Source organism: Neomonachus schauinslandi, chromosome 12, assembly GCF_002201575.2.
Source record: "Neomonachus schauinslandi chromosome 12, ASM220157v2, whole genome shotgun sequence".
NCBI lineage: Eukaryota > Metazoa > Chordata > Mammalia > Carnivora > Phocidae > Neomonachus > Neomonachus schauinslandi.
This window is the reverse complement of record NC_058414.1, coordinates 77,400,918-77,419,316: the sequence shown is the minus strand read 5'-3', so window position 1 is coordinate 77,419,316 and position 18,399 is coordinate 77,400,918. Positions and strand designations below refer to the sequence as shown.

At 38.3% G+C, this 18,399-nt stretch overlaps 1 protein-coding gene across 1 annotated transcript in view; it reads left to right on the top strand.

The window, feature by feature from the left end:
• Window positions 1-18,399, top strand: part of AASS (aminoadipate-semialdehyde synthase) — a 57,599-nt gene that overhangs the window by 11,947 nt on the left and 27,253 nt on the right. The window contains exons 3-11 of the mRNA XM_021699319.2: window positions 468-644; window positions 3,324-3,408; window positions 6,570-6,637; window positions 6,734-6,880; window positions 7,806-7,884; window positions 8,013-8,140; window positions 9,530-9,678; window positions 11,097-11,219; window positions 11,555-11,666. Of these exons, the coding sequence (XP_021554994.1) occupies window positions 468-644; window positions 3,324-3,408; window positions 6,570-6,637; window positions 6,734-6,880; window positions 7,806-7,884; window positions 8,013-8,140; window positions 9,530-9,678; window positions 11,097-11,219; window positions 11,555-11,666 (1,068 nt within the window). The remainder of the gene's footprint in view (window positions 1-467; window positions 645-3,323; window positions 3,409-6,569; window positions 6,638-6,733; window positions 6,881-7,805; window positions 7,885-8,012; window positions 8,141-9,529; window positions 9,679-11,096; window positions 11,220-11,554; window positions 11,667-18,399) is intronic.

Here is an 18,399-nt window from a genome sequence, read left to right as displayed (position 1 = left end):
AGCACAGTCCACTGGACAGAGTGGGGCAGTAATAAATACTAATTGAACCAAAAAAAAAAAAAAAAAAAAATAAATATTGCAGATATATGCCTTTATTTTAAAAATACACCTGAGTAATAAATTACTATTTTGCATTTAGCATTTCAGTACATTGTTGATACAAAATACACATTTCACAAATATTTTTAAATCATATGTGCCAATGGTTATGATCAAACTATTAACTGCTCTTAAATAGGAGTAGGTGGTGAATTTTCTAACTTTTTTTTTTTTGCTATAAAGTCAAACTTGTTAAATTGATCTTTAGCCAGAAAGTAAAAATATTAGAAGTAATTAATTATTTGTTCTAATCCATACAGATTTTATGCCACCGAAAGATTATGCCTTTAATTGCTATACTTATTTATTAAAGAAAATAAGAATCAACAAATTAGGGAAATAACTTTTAACCCAAATTGCATTCCCAGGAATATGTCAAAGCTGGTGGCATTCTTCAGGAGGATATTTCTGAAGCTTGTCTAATTTTGGGAGTTAAAAGACCCCCAGAGGAAAAATTAATGTCTAAGAAGACTTACGCATTCTTCTCCCACACAATAAAGGCTCAGGAGGCCAATATGGGTTTGCTGGATGAGATTCTGAGACAGGTAATTAGTGACCAGTAATCATAAATGTTAACATAGAAACAATTTTTCTTTCAACTTTTAAATGTCAAGTGGAGTTTTAGTTTTCTTTCAGCATCTAGGAAATACATCATGTTATTCACCTCAATAGGAAAGGTGATCTGTGAGTTAGTGCTTGAATAGTTCTGCAGCTCTTCGGGCTCCTCTGCTGTGCTAGTTTGGAATTTGTAATGAGAAGCCAAACATTTCGTTCCTTTTGTACTGAAATGGAAAAAAATGGTAGAAGTATTTCTCCCCCAAATGATTAGCACTTTATGAGGCCAATTGCTCAGATATTCCCAAGTAGAATTGAGAGCTAAAAAGAGCCTCAGGGATTATATAATCCACCTCCCTCATTTTTCAGATGGAGCCCAAAGAGGTGAAGTGACTCAACCGAGGTTGCCCAACTCTGTAGTGCCAGAACTGGACTGGAGATTATTTTTACATTTATTAACATTCATGAGGGAAGAAATCATTTTTTGAGTTATAAATACTATACAAAAACTATCAGCTGTTTAAAATACAGAGTATTCATTCAACAAATATTTACTGAGTGTCTGCAATGTGTCTGACCCTCTTCACTGCAATGGCAATAAAGTAACTGTCTTCACAGAGCTTACATTCTAGTGGGAGGAGACAGATGATAAATATATAAATAAGATATCTGTCACTTAGAGATATGTATGATGGACATAAATATGATACAGAAGGGGAAAAAGGGGTTCTGGGCACTGTGGGTGGTGACAGTAGTTTAAATAGGATGATCAGGGAGAGCCTCATTGCAGATTGGGCATTGAGCAAAAATTTGAAGTAATGTGAAGGATCAAGTCATATCCAGTGGGGAAGAGTCTTCCAAGCAGAGAGCATAGTAGCACAAAGTCCCATGGGTCTTGCTGAGTGGAGGGTTAGTGTCAGTCATGTTCTGAAGTGCTTCTTCAGCCTGCTGTGTGGATAATATTGGAGATGGGAGGAGAAAATTGATAAGATTGTTAGTTTAGACTAGTATGGACCCCAGGTTACAAATGACAGTGGCTCGCACGAGGCCGGTGGAAGCAGAGGTGGTGATGCATAGACCCAATATTGGGTGGATTTTAGAGGTCCAATCCTGCAGAAGTTACTTGTGAGACGAATGTGGAATATAAGAGAAAGAGTGGAATGAGAGGAATCCAAGGTTTTGGCCTGAGCAATTTGAAGGAGTTGCCGCAAACTGAGATGATGGTACTGCAAGAGGGAGCAGGCTTGGTTGGGAGGATCAGGAGTTGAGTTTGGGGCCTGTTGAGTTTAACTTGTCAATGAGACATTTAAGCAGATTGCAGACTTTAGACATTAGATTTTAAGGAGGGAGCCATTGATAATGAGTTTGAGGCTCAGGGCAGCTCCTCCTGATACGTATTTGTAGTTGTCAGAGACTTGATGGCATCTACAACCATGAAACTGGATGAGGGTAGGCAGTGAGTATAGATAGAGAAGTCCAAGGTCCAAGCCCTGGGGTACGAATGCTAGATAAGAGCATTAGGAACTAGACTAGAATCTGAGAATAGGCAGAGAACAGGAGACTTCACAAACAGTAAAAGCACTGGAAGAAAATGTGTTCTGTACAGGCCTATAGAATACATTCCTACTCATTTCAAATATGCTAGACCTGGCCTAGTGAATTCCCAGTGGTTTTGAAAAGCAAATTCAAAAAGTAACTAATGGAAATAATGTAAGAAAAAGATTGCACCTTAAGCAGATAAATTCCTTTAAAAGTACTTTAGAAGCATTTTCTTTGTTACGGATTTTTGTTCATTACAAGAGAATTAACAAAAACAGAATGGGCATGGCTGCTTTTTGGCAGTATTTTGTAACCAGTTAGAGTTGGATGACTATTAAACATTCTTAAATTCAGGCACATGGTAAAAATCATGATCTTTGAGGAAATAAAATGACTTTAAAACATTCTATAATTACAGTGTATCAATAGCTTTTAAGCATGAGTTAATAAGACTTATTCCTGAGAGGGAAGATTCCCAAAGATAGAGGAAGAATGTGGTTTCAGTGAAGGTGAGAAAGTGAAAAGCAGGCAGCATGTGTTACTTTGTAAATGAAGCTTACTTGTAAAAGGATGGAGAGAAAAAGGAAAGGAGGAAGGGAGAGAGAGAAAATGAGATAGATTTGTGTGTATGGACTTGAGAGGGGGTGTTGTCATTTTTAAGGTAGGAAGGAGCAGTGTACAAAGGGATAATGCAGGAAAGAAAAAGTTCAAGAGTGGTCTTGGAAGACATGGGAAAAAGCTGGGATCCAGCTCACAGGGATTAGCCTTGGCAGGGACTTGTTTTCTTTGAGACTAGAAGGAAGGATGTGGGGGTGAGTGGGACTATAGATATGTATGTAGGTGGTGCTGGCCTAAAAGTTAAAGGAGATCATGTCTTTGCTATTTTATTGACTACCATCAAGGGGCATTTGTCACCCTGCTAGGACCATCTCTAATCAAAACCTATCATTGGTTTGTGACCCAGCATTTTCTAAATATTTCATGGTGCACCTGATGGTAACTTACAAAGTCAGGTCAAGATATATTTTATAAGAGGAAGAAATGTGAAATATTTATTTGCTCATATATGTGGTCTACTCATTGAAATTAAGCTTAATGGGTCTGGGTGGAAATTTTTATCCTTTCTTCAGGAAATCCGACTTATTGATTACGAGAAAATGGTGGATCATAGAGGAACACGGGTAGTGGCATTTGGACAGTGGGCAGGTGTGGCAGGTAGGTATGCCAGGGTTTTTACATCACCCACTTTCTAAATTTGCCTGGGAAGTAACTGTGTTTTCTTTTTTTCTGTGGCAAGGGCATGGAAGTGTTCATTTCCACTAAAAAAATAAACATGGGGGTACATCTAAGGGTGATGAATATTAGGGGAATAAAATAACGTAAATCATTACACATCTTTATTACAAAAGTTAAAAAGAAAAAGAAAGCATGGGGCGCCTGGGTGGCTCAATTGGTTAAGCGACTGCCTTCGGCTCAGGTCATGATCCTGGAGTCCCGGGATCAAGTCCCGCATCGGGCTCCCTGCTCGGCAGGGAGTCTGCTTCTCCCTCTGATCCTCTCCCCTCTCATGCTCTCTCTATCTCATTCTCTCTCAAATGAATAAATAAAATCTTTAAAAAAAAAAAAGCAGGAAAAAGGAGAACAACTATGAGTAGGTTCTGACTTTTTAGGTAGTTCTGTCTGGAAGACTAGGAGAGGTCAGTTTGGTGATGAGAAATTGTGGAGAAGAATAAAGGGGGAAAGAGGGAAAAGATACAGGGATGGGAACCAAGAGAGGAGCAGTCTAGAAAGGATAAGAGCTGGAATTGGGGGAAAACTCCACTTGATTTTTGTCCCAGTTAGTACTTTGAAAACTTCTTTGGTTGAAGAAGCACCACTTTTATATTAGAGCTCTGCATCAGATTAGAGTACTTAAAGGTCTGTAATTGTTGGGACAAGTAGAAAATTTGTAGGGATATAGAACAGTAAGACACCATCGGCCACCCTGATGCAATTGATGGTTATTGAGCACTCGCCCAGATGGCCCATAAGAACAAAACAGTTCTTAATAAGCATAAAATGTTTGAAATCATAGAGTATGTGCTCTAACTATAATAAAGTTGATGTTGAAATAATAATAGATATCTAGAAAATGTCCAGATATTTGGAAGATAATGTATTTTTGAAAAACCCATGAGTCCAGAAGGAATCACAGGAAAAATTAGTAAATACTTCGAATTGACTGAAAATTTAAAACAGCATACCAAAATTTATGGGGTGCAGATAAGGTGGTTACTTAGAAGGAAATTTATAGCATTTAATGCTTTTATTAGAAAAGAAGAAAGTCTAAATTAGTGATCTAAACTTCTATCTTACAAAGCAAGAAAATGAAGAAGTAATTAAATGCAAAGCAAATACAAGGAAAAGAGTAATAAAGAGGGAAAATCAATGAACTCAGAAGCTAGTTTTTAAGCAAATCAATAAAATCGATAGGCCTCCAGTTAGACTGATTAGAAAAAGAGAGAAGCCACAATTTACCAGTATTAGGAATACATGAGGGGTCCTGACTGTATTTCATATAGACATTAAAAGGGAAAGAAAGTATTATGAATAGGCCAATAAATTTGACAATGTTGATCAAATAGACAAATCCTTAAAAGACAAAAATTACCACAACCAACTCAAGAAATAAAAAACTTGAATATCAATGTACATAAGAAATTCTACTCATGGGGCACCTGGGTGGCTCAGTCATTAAGCGTCTGCCTTCGGCTCAGGTCATGATCCCAGGGTCCTGGGATCGAGCCCTGCATAGGGCTCCCTGCTCTGCGGGAGGCCTGCTTCTCCGTCTCCCACTCCCCCTGCTTGCGTTCCCTCTCTCGCTGTCTCTCTCTCTGTGTCAAATAAAAAAATAAAATCTTAAAAAAAAAAAAAAAAAGAAATTCCACTCATAGGCATTTATCAAGAGAAATGAATTATTTTTTATAAAGACTTATTTCTAGTAGCTTCATTCATAATAGCGTAGAAACAGTCCAAATGTCCATCAGCCAAAGAATGGATAAATAAGTTGCGATATACCCATAAAATGGAAACTCCTTGTCAATAAAAAGAAGTAAACTACTGAAACTACACTGAATTATGTATGAATCTCAAAAACATGCTGAGTGAAAGCAGACACACAAGAGAGTATATACTTAAAATTTCATTTATATGAAACTGTAGAATTAACTACTCTATACAGAGAAAAATAAGACCAGTAGTTAGTTCTGGGGCAAAGGAGTGGGGAAGATTGACTGGGGTGATGGAAATACTCTGTAACTCGATTATGTTGGTGGTAATATGGGTGCATACATATGTTCAGTTATCAAACGGTACACTTTAAATTGGTGCATTTTATTGAATATAAATTACACTTTTAAAAGTTGACTTCAGAAAAAAGATCAAAGAATGTTTGGAAGGGATACAGAGAAGGAAAAAGGAAGAGGAGAATGGATGCTGAGGTCTTTGCTATGGGTATGCTGAGTTTTCGCTATTTGAGTCCAAATTGAGAAATCCATAAGGTAGTTGGTCAGGTCTTGAAATAAAATATCTGTGTTAGAGATACAGACTTGGGGGCATCAGCATATACAGAATACTTGAAATTTAGGACTGGATAAAATTAGCTAAGGAAAAAAAAATGTAGAGATCGAAGAGACGAGGGCCCTGAACAGAATCCTGATGCTAATTAATTTAAAAGAAGAACTTAAGGGAAGGGGAGAGGACACTAATTTAAAAGAAATGGGCATGGGAAGAGGCACCTAGAGAAGTGTGGGATGAAAATTTTTAAGTCAGGGATGCTGAGGGAAGAGGGTTCCAGTAGAGAGAGAGTCCACGTTGCCAAATACCTCTGACAGGTAAGATCTGACAATTGTTCACTGAGTTTAGCTATTTAGGTCACTAAAATTGCTGATGGCACTCATAAGGTCAATGCTGACCTTGTATTTGTTTGTTCATTAGTTTTGGTTTGAGAGGAATGTAAGTGTCTTTAAATGTTGATAAGAGGGAGCCAATAGGGAGGGATAGTGAAAGGAGTAATTTCAAAAGTGAATTCCTTAGAGAAGGAATGGGAAGGGATGGGATTTGGAGCAAAGATAGAATAACCTCAGAAAAGAAGAGGGACACTCTTTTCATTTTGGCAGGATTGAAAGTGGAAGGGAATAGGTAGGGATGCCAGCTGGGTTAGTGCTTTTGATGGCAGAAAATTGAGGGGATGGATAAGGCAACCCCTGGGGCCCCTTTCAAATCTGAGATGCTGTGATCTGTGCTTCGTCAGAGCACGGAGCAGGTTGGAGAATGGTCAGAGAGAACAGCTTCAACTCCTGACTAATGGCTTTTCTGTTGGTCTGATTCTGCAATAGGGATGATCAACATTTTGCATGGAATGGGGTTAAGGCTCCTTGCTTTGGGACATCACACACCTTTTATGGTGAGATGTGTATTTTGTTTATTTTTTTTGAAAATACGTATCAGGAAAGTGTCTCAGGTGGTCAACTAACTTGAATTCCTGTATGCTTGCTTTCAGCACATTGGCATGGCTCATAACTACAGGAACAGTGGCCAGGCTGTGCAAGCTGTCCGCGATGCTGGCTATGAAGTATCTCTGGGATTGATGCCAAAGTCGATAGGGCCTTTAACATTTGTGTTCACAGGGACTGGTAATGTATCTAAGGTAACTTCTTAGATACTTCCAAGAAAGTCCACTTTCTGTAAAGCAATCAAAACCCTGAAACTAACCCAAGGAATGTGAACATTTTGTGGTCATTTCCGAGCCTTGCTTCTGGATGAGTAGGCGTTCAAAATTTTTGGTACTTTTCTTACCTATGTAACTTTCCCCACAGTATAGAGCAGTAATGATCCAGACTTATTTTCTTTGCTTTCAGTTGACTCCAAGCTGTCAGAGTCCTTGAACACTTTTTCTTTTTAAAGGGATAAATCATTGTTAATGGTATAAAGGTCTGTTCTTAGGGTGATCTGTTTTACCTTCATCACTGAGATGTCCAAAAGTTTGGAACTGAGCACAGGATGTAAATTTTTTAAAGTGATTCGAAGTTTTGCCAATAAGATTTTAGGAAGCTTAATTCAGGACTGGAATTCTTACTTTCTTTCTTCTGGGATGGTTTTGAGAAGGCATTTGTGATTCCCCAGAGAAATTTATAATTGTAAAATAGATCTTCACTCAATGAAAATACTTTACAAACAGGACCTCACTATTTGTATTATACTGTGAGATAGGCATCTAATTTTTTTTCATGGGAAATACAATTTCCCCACTTGAAATAATTCTGCAACGGAGCAAAAAGTAAATAGAAATATTTTATTGTGCTCTCATTTTTAAACACCCTTGTGTCTACTCTGAGTAACTTAAGTAAAAAAAATTAAAGCTCCTTCCAACGAATGCTGTTCATACAAGAATAAAAGCTGATTTGTAGACTGTGTGCGAGAAGTGTATCTATACTTCTGTGTTGCAGGCCTCGTCGCTGGGCCGGATAAGTGGAGCTAATAATTGTAGGGAAAGTGAATTGGAATCGTTGCAGAAAACCTTGTTGGCTTTTTTCCTATTGATTTTTAGATTTTTACTCATGCATTATTTACAGGGAGCCCAAGAAATCTTCAATGAGTTACCTTGTGAATATGTGGAACCACATGAATTAAAAGAAGTTTCCCAAAATGGAGGTAAGGGGGAGGGGGATGACTGTATGTATCTTTTAACTGTTTTTAACAGTTTCTGTGTTATAATATTTTATCACCATAAATCTTTATTATTTGTCACCTACTTTACTAATTTCTTTCTCCTCTGCAAGACCTGAGAAAAGTGTATGGGACGGTGTTAAGTCGCCATCATCATCTTGTCAGGAAAACAGATGGTGTATATGATCCTGTAGAGTATGACAAATATCCTGAGCGCTACATAAGTCGTTTTAATACTGATGTGAGTATCACACTCAGCTTCTGAGCTGGTTGCTCCTAATACACTATAGTTAGGCTGTTTTCAAGGAGAGAGGTTATAAATGTATACATTGGTTTTCAGTTCCCCATATTGACTTGTGAATCCTTTGGGTTGGCCTTAGGAGTTGTTGGCTTTTACTGATGTTTGGAGTGGCCTTTGCTTAGTGGTTTTGGTGGATATGCCCTTTGCTTCACTGCCTCTGTTTCTGCTTCGGGTCTGCATGTGCCCAATAACTCTAAACGATGTCCTGTGGAGTACTTTTTTCTGTATTTATCCTGGACCAGTTAGTACTATTAGCAAAGCCCAGTGTCTATGAGGTTTCATCTCAACCTAGGGTTCTATGGCCACAAATTGCAGTCATAACCTCAGCCAGCTGTCTTGGAATGCATGACATTGATGACGGGGGATTAGGGTGAAATACACAGCTACGTAAGCACAGACCCATCCCCACTGTACGGAAAGTTACCTATAATTCAGAACCTTCTGATGGGGACACACTGGCCTTATCTTTTAAGAAGAACAATGTATTTATGTGTTCTATAGGAGTCACTGCAAAGTTCTCCTCAAAATACACCAACAAACCAAAAAATAAACACAAAGTGCATGCATTTATTATGAAAAGGAATGTTTTAAATTTTAAATATGTTTGAACAATAAGATTGAAATATAGCTGGTATGAAATATAGCTGTTATGGCATGTAGAGCATGTTGTAGAGAAGGACTTTTACCTGCAGCTTGAGAATGCTTGAGTTGCTTGTGAAACAAAAATTATGAAACTAGTTTCAGACTGAAAAAAATCTAGTAAATTTCCATCCCTTCTCTTTCCCCCAATCACAGAAATATTGGTGATTGGATGCATCCTAAAATTTATAATGACCTAGTTACCACGTGTGCATGTATGTAGCGCATTTGTCCGTGGAGCTTACAGATGTTATCTGATTTAATCCTCACAGCATTCCTTTGAGGAATGGGGTACATATTATCCCCATCTGGCAGGTAAGGAAAATAGAGCCCAGAGAAGTTGAGGTAGCATGATATAGATCACCCTACTGGCGGTTGAGCTGGAAATAGAGTGGTAGGTCACTTGCATCTGTCCTTTCCCTTTTCTTGGCCATGCAGTACATTAGAAAACAGAAATATTAATATATTTATGTTCATATACTTCTCTATCATGGAGCAATTCTGCACTGAAATCTGGGTGAGTATACATTGTCTTCACCTCACAAAATGACCACTGACATGGCAAATAATAAAGTCCATTCGAAGTAACATTAAATTATTTCTTACGAACTTTACTGATAGCTCTCTTTCAGCCTACTGCATTGAAATTTGCTATTGCCTATCTTGTTGAACTGGGCACTTGCTTTACAGATTGCACCCTATACAACTTGTTTAATTAATGGAATCTACTGGGAACAAAACACCCCTCGTCTACTAACTCGCCAAGATGTCCAGAGTCTCTTGGTCCCAGGCAGGTCCTCTGTTGCTGGTGTGGAAGGCTGCCCTGCATTACCACACAAGTAAGGACTTTACTTCAGTAATGATGGCAGTTTTCAGCAACAGGGCCCACTCTTAGGGTACATCTATAGGGGATTCACATATCATGGGACTTGACTGCTAATGACTGGTGGTCTGCTTTATCTCACTTGATCTTTTGGCAGCATTTGACAGTTAACCTTCCTTCCTTCTTGAAACCCTCTTCTATTAACTCTACATGAAGCTCAAAGGTAACCTCCTCAGAAAGATCTTCTGTGTTCCCATCCCCATCTCTCTCTAGTCTGTTACTTTTTTTTCCTCCTGAAATTCATGATCATTTATTTTCCTGTGTTTATGATTTTTCTCCCTCCCATTAAAATTTAATCTCCTTAAGGATAGGGGTCCTATTTATCTTGGCGACAAGTACCCAGTACATTGCCTGACATACAATTTGTATTAAATAATTATTAAATGTTGAATTACATAATCAATAAATATTTGTTAACACCTCCTCTGCCTGGCACTCTGCTAAGCTGAAGCATAGAGAAAAAATATGATTACTACCCTCAGGCATGTAGCTGGCATGAAGTAAATGCCAAAGGAATGCTAGGAGCAATAAATAGCACAAGAATTTAGAAGAAAGCGGGAACATTGGGCTCAGCAAAGTCTTGAAAAGGAAGACTGAGGAGAAAGAGAATTTCAAGTGGTAGGATTGGTACTTGATAAATATGGAACCACCAAGACACGATTTAACAACGCAGCGAGTGAGCAGTCTAGCTCTAGTGCAGGGTTGACAAAGTCAAATGGTAGTTGGAGGTTGGGCAGGAAATTTTTGGTCAACCCCTAGAGGATTTCAAAAGCTGGGCTGAGATTTCTGTTCATAATTCTAGAGATCTCCCTGTATTAACATGTGAAATTATGTAGTGGCTAGGTAAGCACAGACCTGTCCCCACTGGACAAAAAGCTACCTACAATTCCAAACCTCCTGATGGGACACACTGGCCTCACTTTATATGAAGAACGATGTCTTTGTGTGTTCTGTAGTCATCAGTCATACAGAGTCCCTCTCAGAATAAACCTGGTGCCACTCAGCAGGGTGGAGGTAGTGCAATCAAACCTTCGTAAGTTATTTAGAGTTGGCTAAATAGGTTAACTTTAACTAGGCTGTTTCTTATGATTTCTCTAGGGAAGGGGTTTTCCACTTTGATTTCCTTTTTTCTCCTCCTCCTCTTCTTTTTCTTCTTACTTTTGTGTGTGGAAACTAAAGCTTGTAGTGGGAAGATTGTCTATGTCCTAGAAGAACACAGTGTCCTGAACAGTGAACTGTAGGAAAAAGAGCTGAAGAGCCCAGGAAATAATTGGCACCCACACTGAAAGTTGTTCAAGTACCTTTCATTTTTATTCATTTTTAATCTTGTTTAGAAGTTCCATGCTCTCATCTGAGTATCGATGTTATTTTCAGGCTTGTGGCAATATGTGACATTTCAGCCGACACAGGAGGATCAATAGAGTTTATGACCGAGTGTACGACAATAGAACATCCCTTTTGTATGTATGATGCAGACCAGCATATTATTCATGACAGGTGAGTTTGCTTGATATACTAGTGTAAAATATTCACTGTTTCACATTTTTATGAAGGATATGCAAATATCCAGAGATATGCTCAACCATATTTAAAAATTTGGTAGAAAAATGACATGCAAAATCAAACACTTAAATACGTGATTATTATATTTAAATGGGAGATGGGTTGCTAAAGAAGGGAAGTTTTGTTTGAAGTCTTGTTTATTTTCTTTTATACTTTGGTACACAATTATAAATTATTTTGGAACAGATATAATGGAGTAGATGCCTGGGAAAGTTAGAGCTTACGAATAGCATTTTATACAGCTGAATAAAGCATATTGCTTCTCCTAGTGTTGAAGGCTCTGGGATTCTGATGTGTTCCATTGACAATTTGCCAGCACAGCTTCCAATTGAAGCTACAGAATACTTTGGAGACATGCTTTACCCTTATGTTGAAGAAATGGTAAGCTGACTGGTAACATCCACAATAATTCTGTGGCTTTAAATAGAACTGTGGAGGGATCTTAGGAATGTTCTGGTCTTCTATACCTAAGAAATCGGTTGTAAAATGAAATGCCAGCCCTCCCTCAAAAGTATTTATAGATGCTCTTTTATATATTCTGCTTACTTGTCTTATGGGGAATATAATTATATAACTGCCTTCATGATTAACTACAATTAGATTTATCTCTCATTATGCATATTTTATTAAGAATGTTCATGACATGTGAGGTAAGATTTCCTTTTTTTTACTCTTCCTGCTGTCTAGGTCAATTCATGTTAGAACATTCTTACTGTGCTGTGATGAACAGATTTGAAAAATGAGAAATGCAGAAAATTTTATTGGTTGTTTGTCACTAATGCTTAGTGAAGTGACAGCTTTTGTTGTGGTCATGTATTTTTCATTGTAATCAGTGATTGACTGCTGAAATACTGTGTTATCTAAATTCCATTCATTTGCCAAAGATAAGCATTCTTACTTCAGTATTTATCTTAAGCATACTCTTCTGTTTCTGTGCTGAGAATTTCTATCTTTTCATACATTATGAGTATACTGTTTTTTATCATATAGACGGAGTTAGAAAAGCTACTTTATAGTCTTTGCATCATATTTCCAAAATTCTATGTCAGCTTGTGGTTGAACTTTATTGTCTTTTCCCTTGAAAATGGGTCAGGTCATAGTTTTCTGGTTTTCTAGTTGAGTAATTTGGGGTTGTATCCTGGATGATGTGATAGAGATTCTGGATTGTTACATTTTCCTGAAAAGTAGTGATTTTTTGTTTGTTTGTTTGTTTGTTTAGCAGAGAATTCATTGGTTAGACTTAAATTGAAAACTTTGTCTCACCTGAGGTGGGGGTAGCTCAAATAAAAGTTCAGCTCTTTCATCTTTAGCTGGGTTGCTTACCTACACACACTCAGTTTGGGGCTTATCCAGAGACTTGAACAGAGTTCACATGAAAGTTGGGCTTCACTTTTTCTGAATCTGCCATTTCTGGCATTTTCCACTCACATTTTGGAGGCTGTGGTTACTCTGGGTTCTATTCCTGCTACACCCACGAAAAGTCATGCCAAATGCCAGACTCATCTCTTTGGGCTTTCTTCCCCAGAATTATGGTGCAGCAAGTCTTATCTACCTTAAAAAAATTTTTTTAAATTTTAATTCCAGTATAGTTAACATATGATGTTATAGTAGTTTCAGGTATACAATATCACTATATTGTATATATTGTTCAACAGTCCTATACATTACTCAGTGCTCGTCATGCAAAGTGTACCCTTAATCCCCATCACCTATTTCACACATCCCCCACTTCCCCTCTGGTAACCATGTTTTTCTCTATAGTTAAGAGTCTGTTTTTTGGTTTGTCTCTTTTTTTCCTTTGTTCCTTTGTTTTGTTTTTTTAATTCCACATAGGAAAATCATATGGTATTTGTCTTTCTCTGACTTATTTTGCTTAGCAATATGTACTCGGTAGCTCCATTCATGTTGTTGCAAATGACAAGATTCCATTCTTTTTTATGGCTGAGTAATATTCCATTGTGTGTGTGTGTGTATGTGTGTGTATGTATGTATTACACCACATCCTTATCCACTCATCTATTGCTGAACACTTGGGCTGCTTCCATGATTTGGCTACTGTAAATAATGCTGCAATAAACATTTTGTTGAGGATTTTTGCATCTATTGTCATTAGAGATATTGGCCTGTAGTTCTCTCTCTCTCTCTCTCTCTTTTTTTTTTTTTTGTAGTGTTTTGTTATCAGGGTAATGCTGGCCTCACAGGATCAATTTAGAAGCTATCCTTCCTCTTTTATTTTTTGGAATAATTTGAGAGAAGTAGGTATTAACTCTTCTTTAAATGTTTGGTAGAATTCACCTGTGAAGCTATCTTGTCCTGGACTTTAGTTTGTTGGGAGTTTTTTGATTACTTACTTAATTTCATTGCTGGCAATTGGTCTGTTCAAATTTTTTGTTGCTTCCTGATTCAGTATTGAGAGGTTATATGTTCCTAGGAATTTATCCATTTCTTCTAGGTTGTCCAATTTGTTGGCATATAATTTTTCATTATATTCTTTTATAATTATTTGTATTTTTGTGGTGTTGGTTGTAATTTCTCCTTTCTTTTCTGATTTTGTTTGAGTCCTCTCTGTTTCTCTCTCTCTCTCTTTCTGGATAAGTCTGGTTAAAGGTTTATCAATTTTGTTGATGTTTTCAAAGAACCAGCTCCTCGTTTCATTGCTCTGTTTTATTTCTATTTTGTTTATATCTGCTCTAATCTTTATTATTTCCTTCCTTCTACTGGTTTTGGGTCTTATTTATTTTTCTTTTTCTATGTTTGAGATTTTTTTTTTTTTAATATTTTATTTACTTATTTGACAGAGAGAGAGATAGCGAGAGCAGGAGCACAAGCAGGGGGAGTGGGAGAGGGAGAAGCAGGCTTCCCGCCAAGCAGGGAGCCCGATGCGGGGCTCGATCCCAGGACCCTGGGATCATGACCTGAGCCGAAGGCAGACGCTTAATGACTGAGCCACCCAGGCGCCCCTATGTTTGAGATTTTTTTTGATTCTCGAAGTAGGCCTGTATTGCTATATACTCCCCTCTTAAAACAGCTTTTGTTGCATCCCAAAGATTTTGGACCATTGTGTTGCATTTTCATTTGTCTCCATGTATTTTTTTATTTTCTCTTTGATTTCTTGATTGCACCATTCATCATTTAGTAGCTCATTATTTAATCTCCATGTATTTGTGGTCTTTCTAGATGTTTTCTTGTGGTTGATTTCTAGTTTCATGGTGTTGTGCTCAGAAAAGATGCATAGTATGACTTCAGTCTTTTTGAATTTATTGAGACTTGTTTTGTGGCCTAATATGTGATCTGTTCTGGAGAATGTTCCATGTGCACTTGAAAAGAATGTGTATTCTGTCTTTTAAGGATGGAATGTTCTGAATATATCTGTTAGATCCGTCTGGTCCAATGTGTCATTCAAAGACAACTGTTTCCTTGTTGATTTTCTGTTTGGATGATCTACCCATTGATGTAATTGGGGTATTGAAGTCCCCTATTATTACTGTATTACTATCAATTACTTCCTTTATGTTTGTTATTAACTGCTCTATGTATTTAGGTATTCCCATGTTGGGTGCATGAATATTTACAATTGTTATATTTTCTAGTATATAATATATATATATTATTCTTTATATTAATATATATATTCTAATATTAGGGTGTATATATATTTCTTTGTCTCTTGTTAACAGTCTTTGTTTTAATGTCTATGTTGTCTGATATAAGTATTGCTACCCTGGCTTTATTTTCACATCTATTTGCATGATAAATTCTCCATTTCTTCACTTTGAATCTGCATGTGTCTTTAGGTCTAAAATGGGTCTCTTGTAGGTGGTATATAGATGGGTCTTGCTTTTTTATCCATTCTGTCACCCTATGTCTTTTGATTGGAGCATGTAGTTCATTTACATTCAAAGTATTATTGATAGGTATGCAACTATTGCCATTTTGTTACTTGTTTTATGGCTGTTTTTGTGGATCTTCTCTTTTTCCTTTCTTCTCTTGCTCTTGTCTTTCACGGTTAGTTGACTTTCTTTAGTGATGATCTTCGATCCTTTCTCTTTTATTTTTTTGCATATATATTACTGATTTTTGATTTGTGGTTCCTATTCAGTTTGTATATAACATCTGCATATAGCAGTCTATATATAAAGATGAGGGCCATTTAAGTTTGAACCCATTCTTTACTCCTTTCCCTCCCACATTTTAGGTATATGTGTCATTTTTTTTTTTTAAGATTTTATTTATTTATTTGACAGAGAGAGAGACAGCGAGAGCAGGAACACAAGCAGGGGGAGTGGGAGAGGGGGAAGCAGGCTTCCCGCAGAGCAGAGAGCCCGATGTGGGGCTCGATCCCAGGACACTGGGACCAGGACCTGAGACGAAGGCAGACGCTTAATGACTGAGCCACCCAGGTGCCCCTATGGTGTCATACTTTACATTCTTTTATTTTGAGTCCCTTGACTGATTTTTATAGGTATACTTAATTTCACTGCTTTTGTGCTTCCTACTTTTCTTGCTCCTACTTATGGTTGTTCCTACCCACTCAGAGTCTCCTTTAACATTTCCTGTAGGGCTGGTTTAGTGGTCATGAATTCCTTTACCTTTAGTTTTTCTGGAAAACTTTATTTCTCCTTCTATTCTGAATTATAGCCTTGCTGGATAGAGAATTCTTGGCTGCAGGTTTTTTCTTTCAGCACTCTGAATATATCATGCCACTCTCTTCCGGCCTGCTAAAAGTTTCTGATGAAAAATCCACTGATAGCTTTATGGGGTTACCCTAGTATGTAACTGTTCTCTTTTCCCTTGCTGCTTCTAAAATTTTCTCTTTATCACTAGTTTTTGCCATTTTATTTATTATGTGGTTTTGTAGGGATCTCCTTGGGTCAATTTTGTTGGGGGCTCTCTGTGCCTCTTGGATCTGGATTTCTGTTTCCTTGTCCAGTCTGAAGAAGTTTTCAGCTCTTCTTCAAATACATTTTCTGCCCCCTTTTCTCTTTCTTCTCCTGGGATCCCTATAATGTAAATGTATTATACTTGGTTGTGTAGATGAGTTCCCTAAGTCTGTTTTCATTTTGTATTATTATTTTTTCTCTCACATGTTCAGATTGATTTTTTCCATTACTCTGTTCTCCAGGTCCCTGATCTTTTTTTCTGCTTTCTCTAGCCAACTATTTATTCCATCTAGTGTATTTTTAATTTCATTTATTGAATTCTTCATTTCTGGTTGGTTCTTTTTTATGTTTTCTATCTCTTTGTTAAGGTTCTTACCGAGCCCTCGACTCTTACCTCAAGAGCATTTTACTTATCTCCATTTCACTTAGGTATCTTGCTGTGATTTTGTCCTGTTCTTTCATCTGGGACATATTCCTCTGTCTCATTTTGTCTAACTCTTTGTGTCTATTTCCATGTGTAAGGAAAGTCAGCTACATCTCCTGCTCTTGAAAGTAGTGGCCTTATGAAGAAGAGGTCCTGTAGTGCCCTGTAGTGCAATGTTCCTTATTCACCAGAACTGGATGTCTCCTGTGTGTGCTGTGTGCACTCTGTTGTTGTGGCTGAGCCACTTTTTTCTTCTGTTGTCATCTGCAATGGCCCTCTTTGCCTATTATGGGCAGGGTTTGGTCCCTGTGATGTTAGTAGGTTGGTCTGAGGCTGCCTTGGGCTTGAGTTGTGTCAGACCTGGCATTTGCCGTGGATGCAGTAGCACTGAGGTGCAGGTTGCTTTCCCTGTTTTGTCTTCTGAAAAGCTTTTGTGGGTGGGTGGGACCTGCCGTCAGATCAGCTATCTGTCCCCAGCCCACTGCTGGGGTTCGGTCTGACTGGTGTGTGTGGTTCTCTTTCCCTCTCCCTGGAGCAGGCCGCTTTGGAGTGGTGCTGGTCCATCAGGGCTGCCTGCATACTGCCAGCCTTGTGGCACACTTTGGATGGGCTCAGACCAAGAGTATATTGGAGGGGCTTGATCTGCAGAAGCCTGTGGTGTCAGATGTGGGGTGTTAGCAAGGCTTGCACGGTTCTTCAGTGGGAGGAGACATTGAGCTGAGGCCTGGCTTGAGGGGGTGTGTCTACAGGGGAACACACAGGTAGGGCACACTGTTATCAAGTTAGGTAGAAGTGTAGGTGGTATGCTGCTTTCAGCTGGTGGCATGTGTTTACGCTGTGGGGTGGGGCAGGGAAATAGTGTAGGCCAGCTCCTTGATTCCTAGACAAGTCTCTCATGGATTCTTGCCCCCAATCCCCGGCACATGCTCTGAGATTAGTAAACAAATCTTCCTCCCATATACCCCAGGCATTTTTCAAACTGCTACTTCTATGCTGTATCTCAGTGGAGCTTTTTCTTGTGCTGTCTCTTTAAGGGTAGCAACTCAGTTTCATCTTGCCCTCCTGGGTCTCCCAGAGCCAAGCCCGCAGATTTTTAAAGTTACATGTTTTAAGTACCGGTGCCTGTAAAAACCTGTGAAATTCAGCCCTTCTGGTTTTCAAAACCAAATATTATGGGGATGCATCTTTCCTGTGTGGGTTCCCCGGTGTGAGAGTCTGTTTCTCTCCCCTCCCTGTGCCAGTATTGTCTGTCCTCCTGTGGGAAGTCCTGAGGATCCCTGCATCTCAGCCCTTCCTACCCTCTTCGTTGTGGCCTCTTCTCTTCATTTAGCTGTGGAGCGTTTGTTCTGCCAGTCTTCAAGTCATTTTCTGGCTTATATAAACTGATGTGGTTGTTATATAGTTGTGCCTGTGGGAAGAGGTGAGCTTAGGGTCCTCCTATTCCACTGTTTTCCCCAGACAAAAAAAAAGTTTTATGTACTTTTTTGAAGCTAAGAACTGAGGCTTTTCATGTTTTACGTGGTTTTACTCAGTGGGAAGATTGGTCTGAAAAGATCTAATTCACCATTGCTGGAAAGAAAATGTATATTTAAATAGGCGATACGTTTTTGCTTACATAAACCGGCAGTTAATAGACTCTTAGGCAATGTGACAAGGTTAAAATTACCTGACAGTGAGGTGTTGGAGATTTTTGGTCAGACTGAGGCAGATGATATTGCACAGATGTCTGACTAAGCTGGCTTCTCTAAATTGTCACACCTTTTTCCTTTTATGTATCATGATAGTCCTCCAAACAGTGTGGTAGGATTGT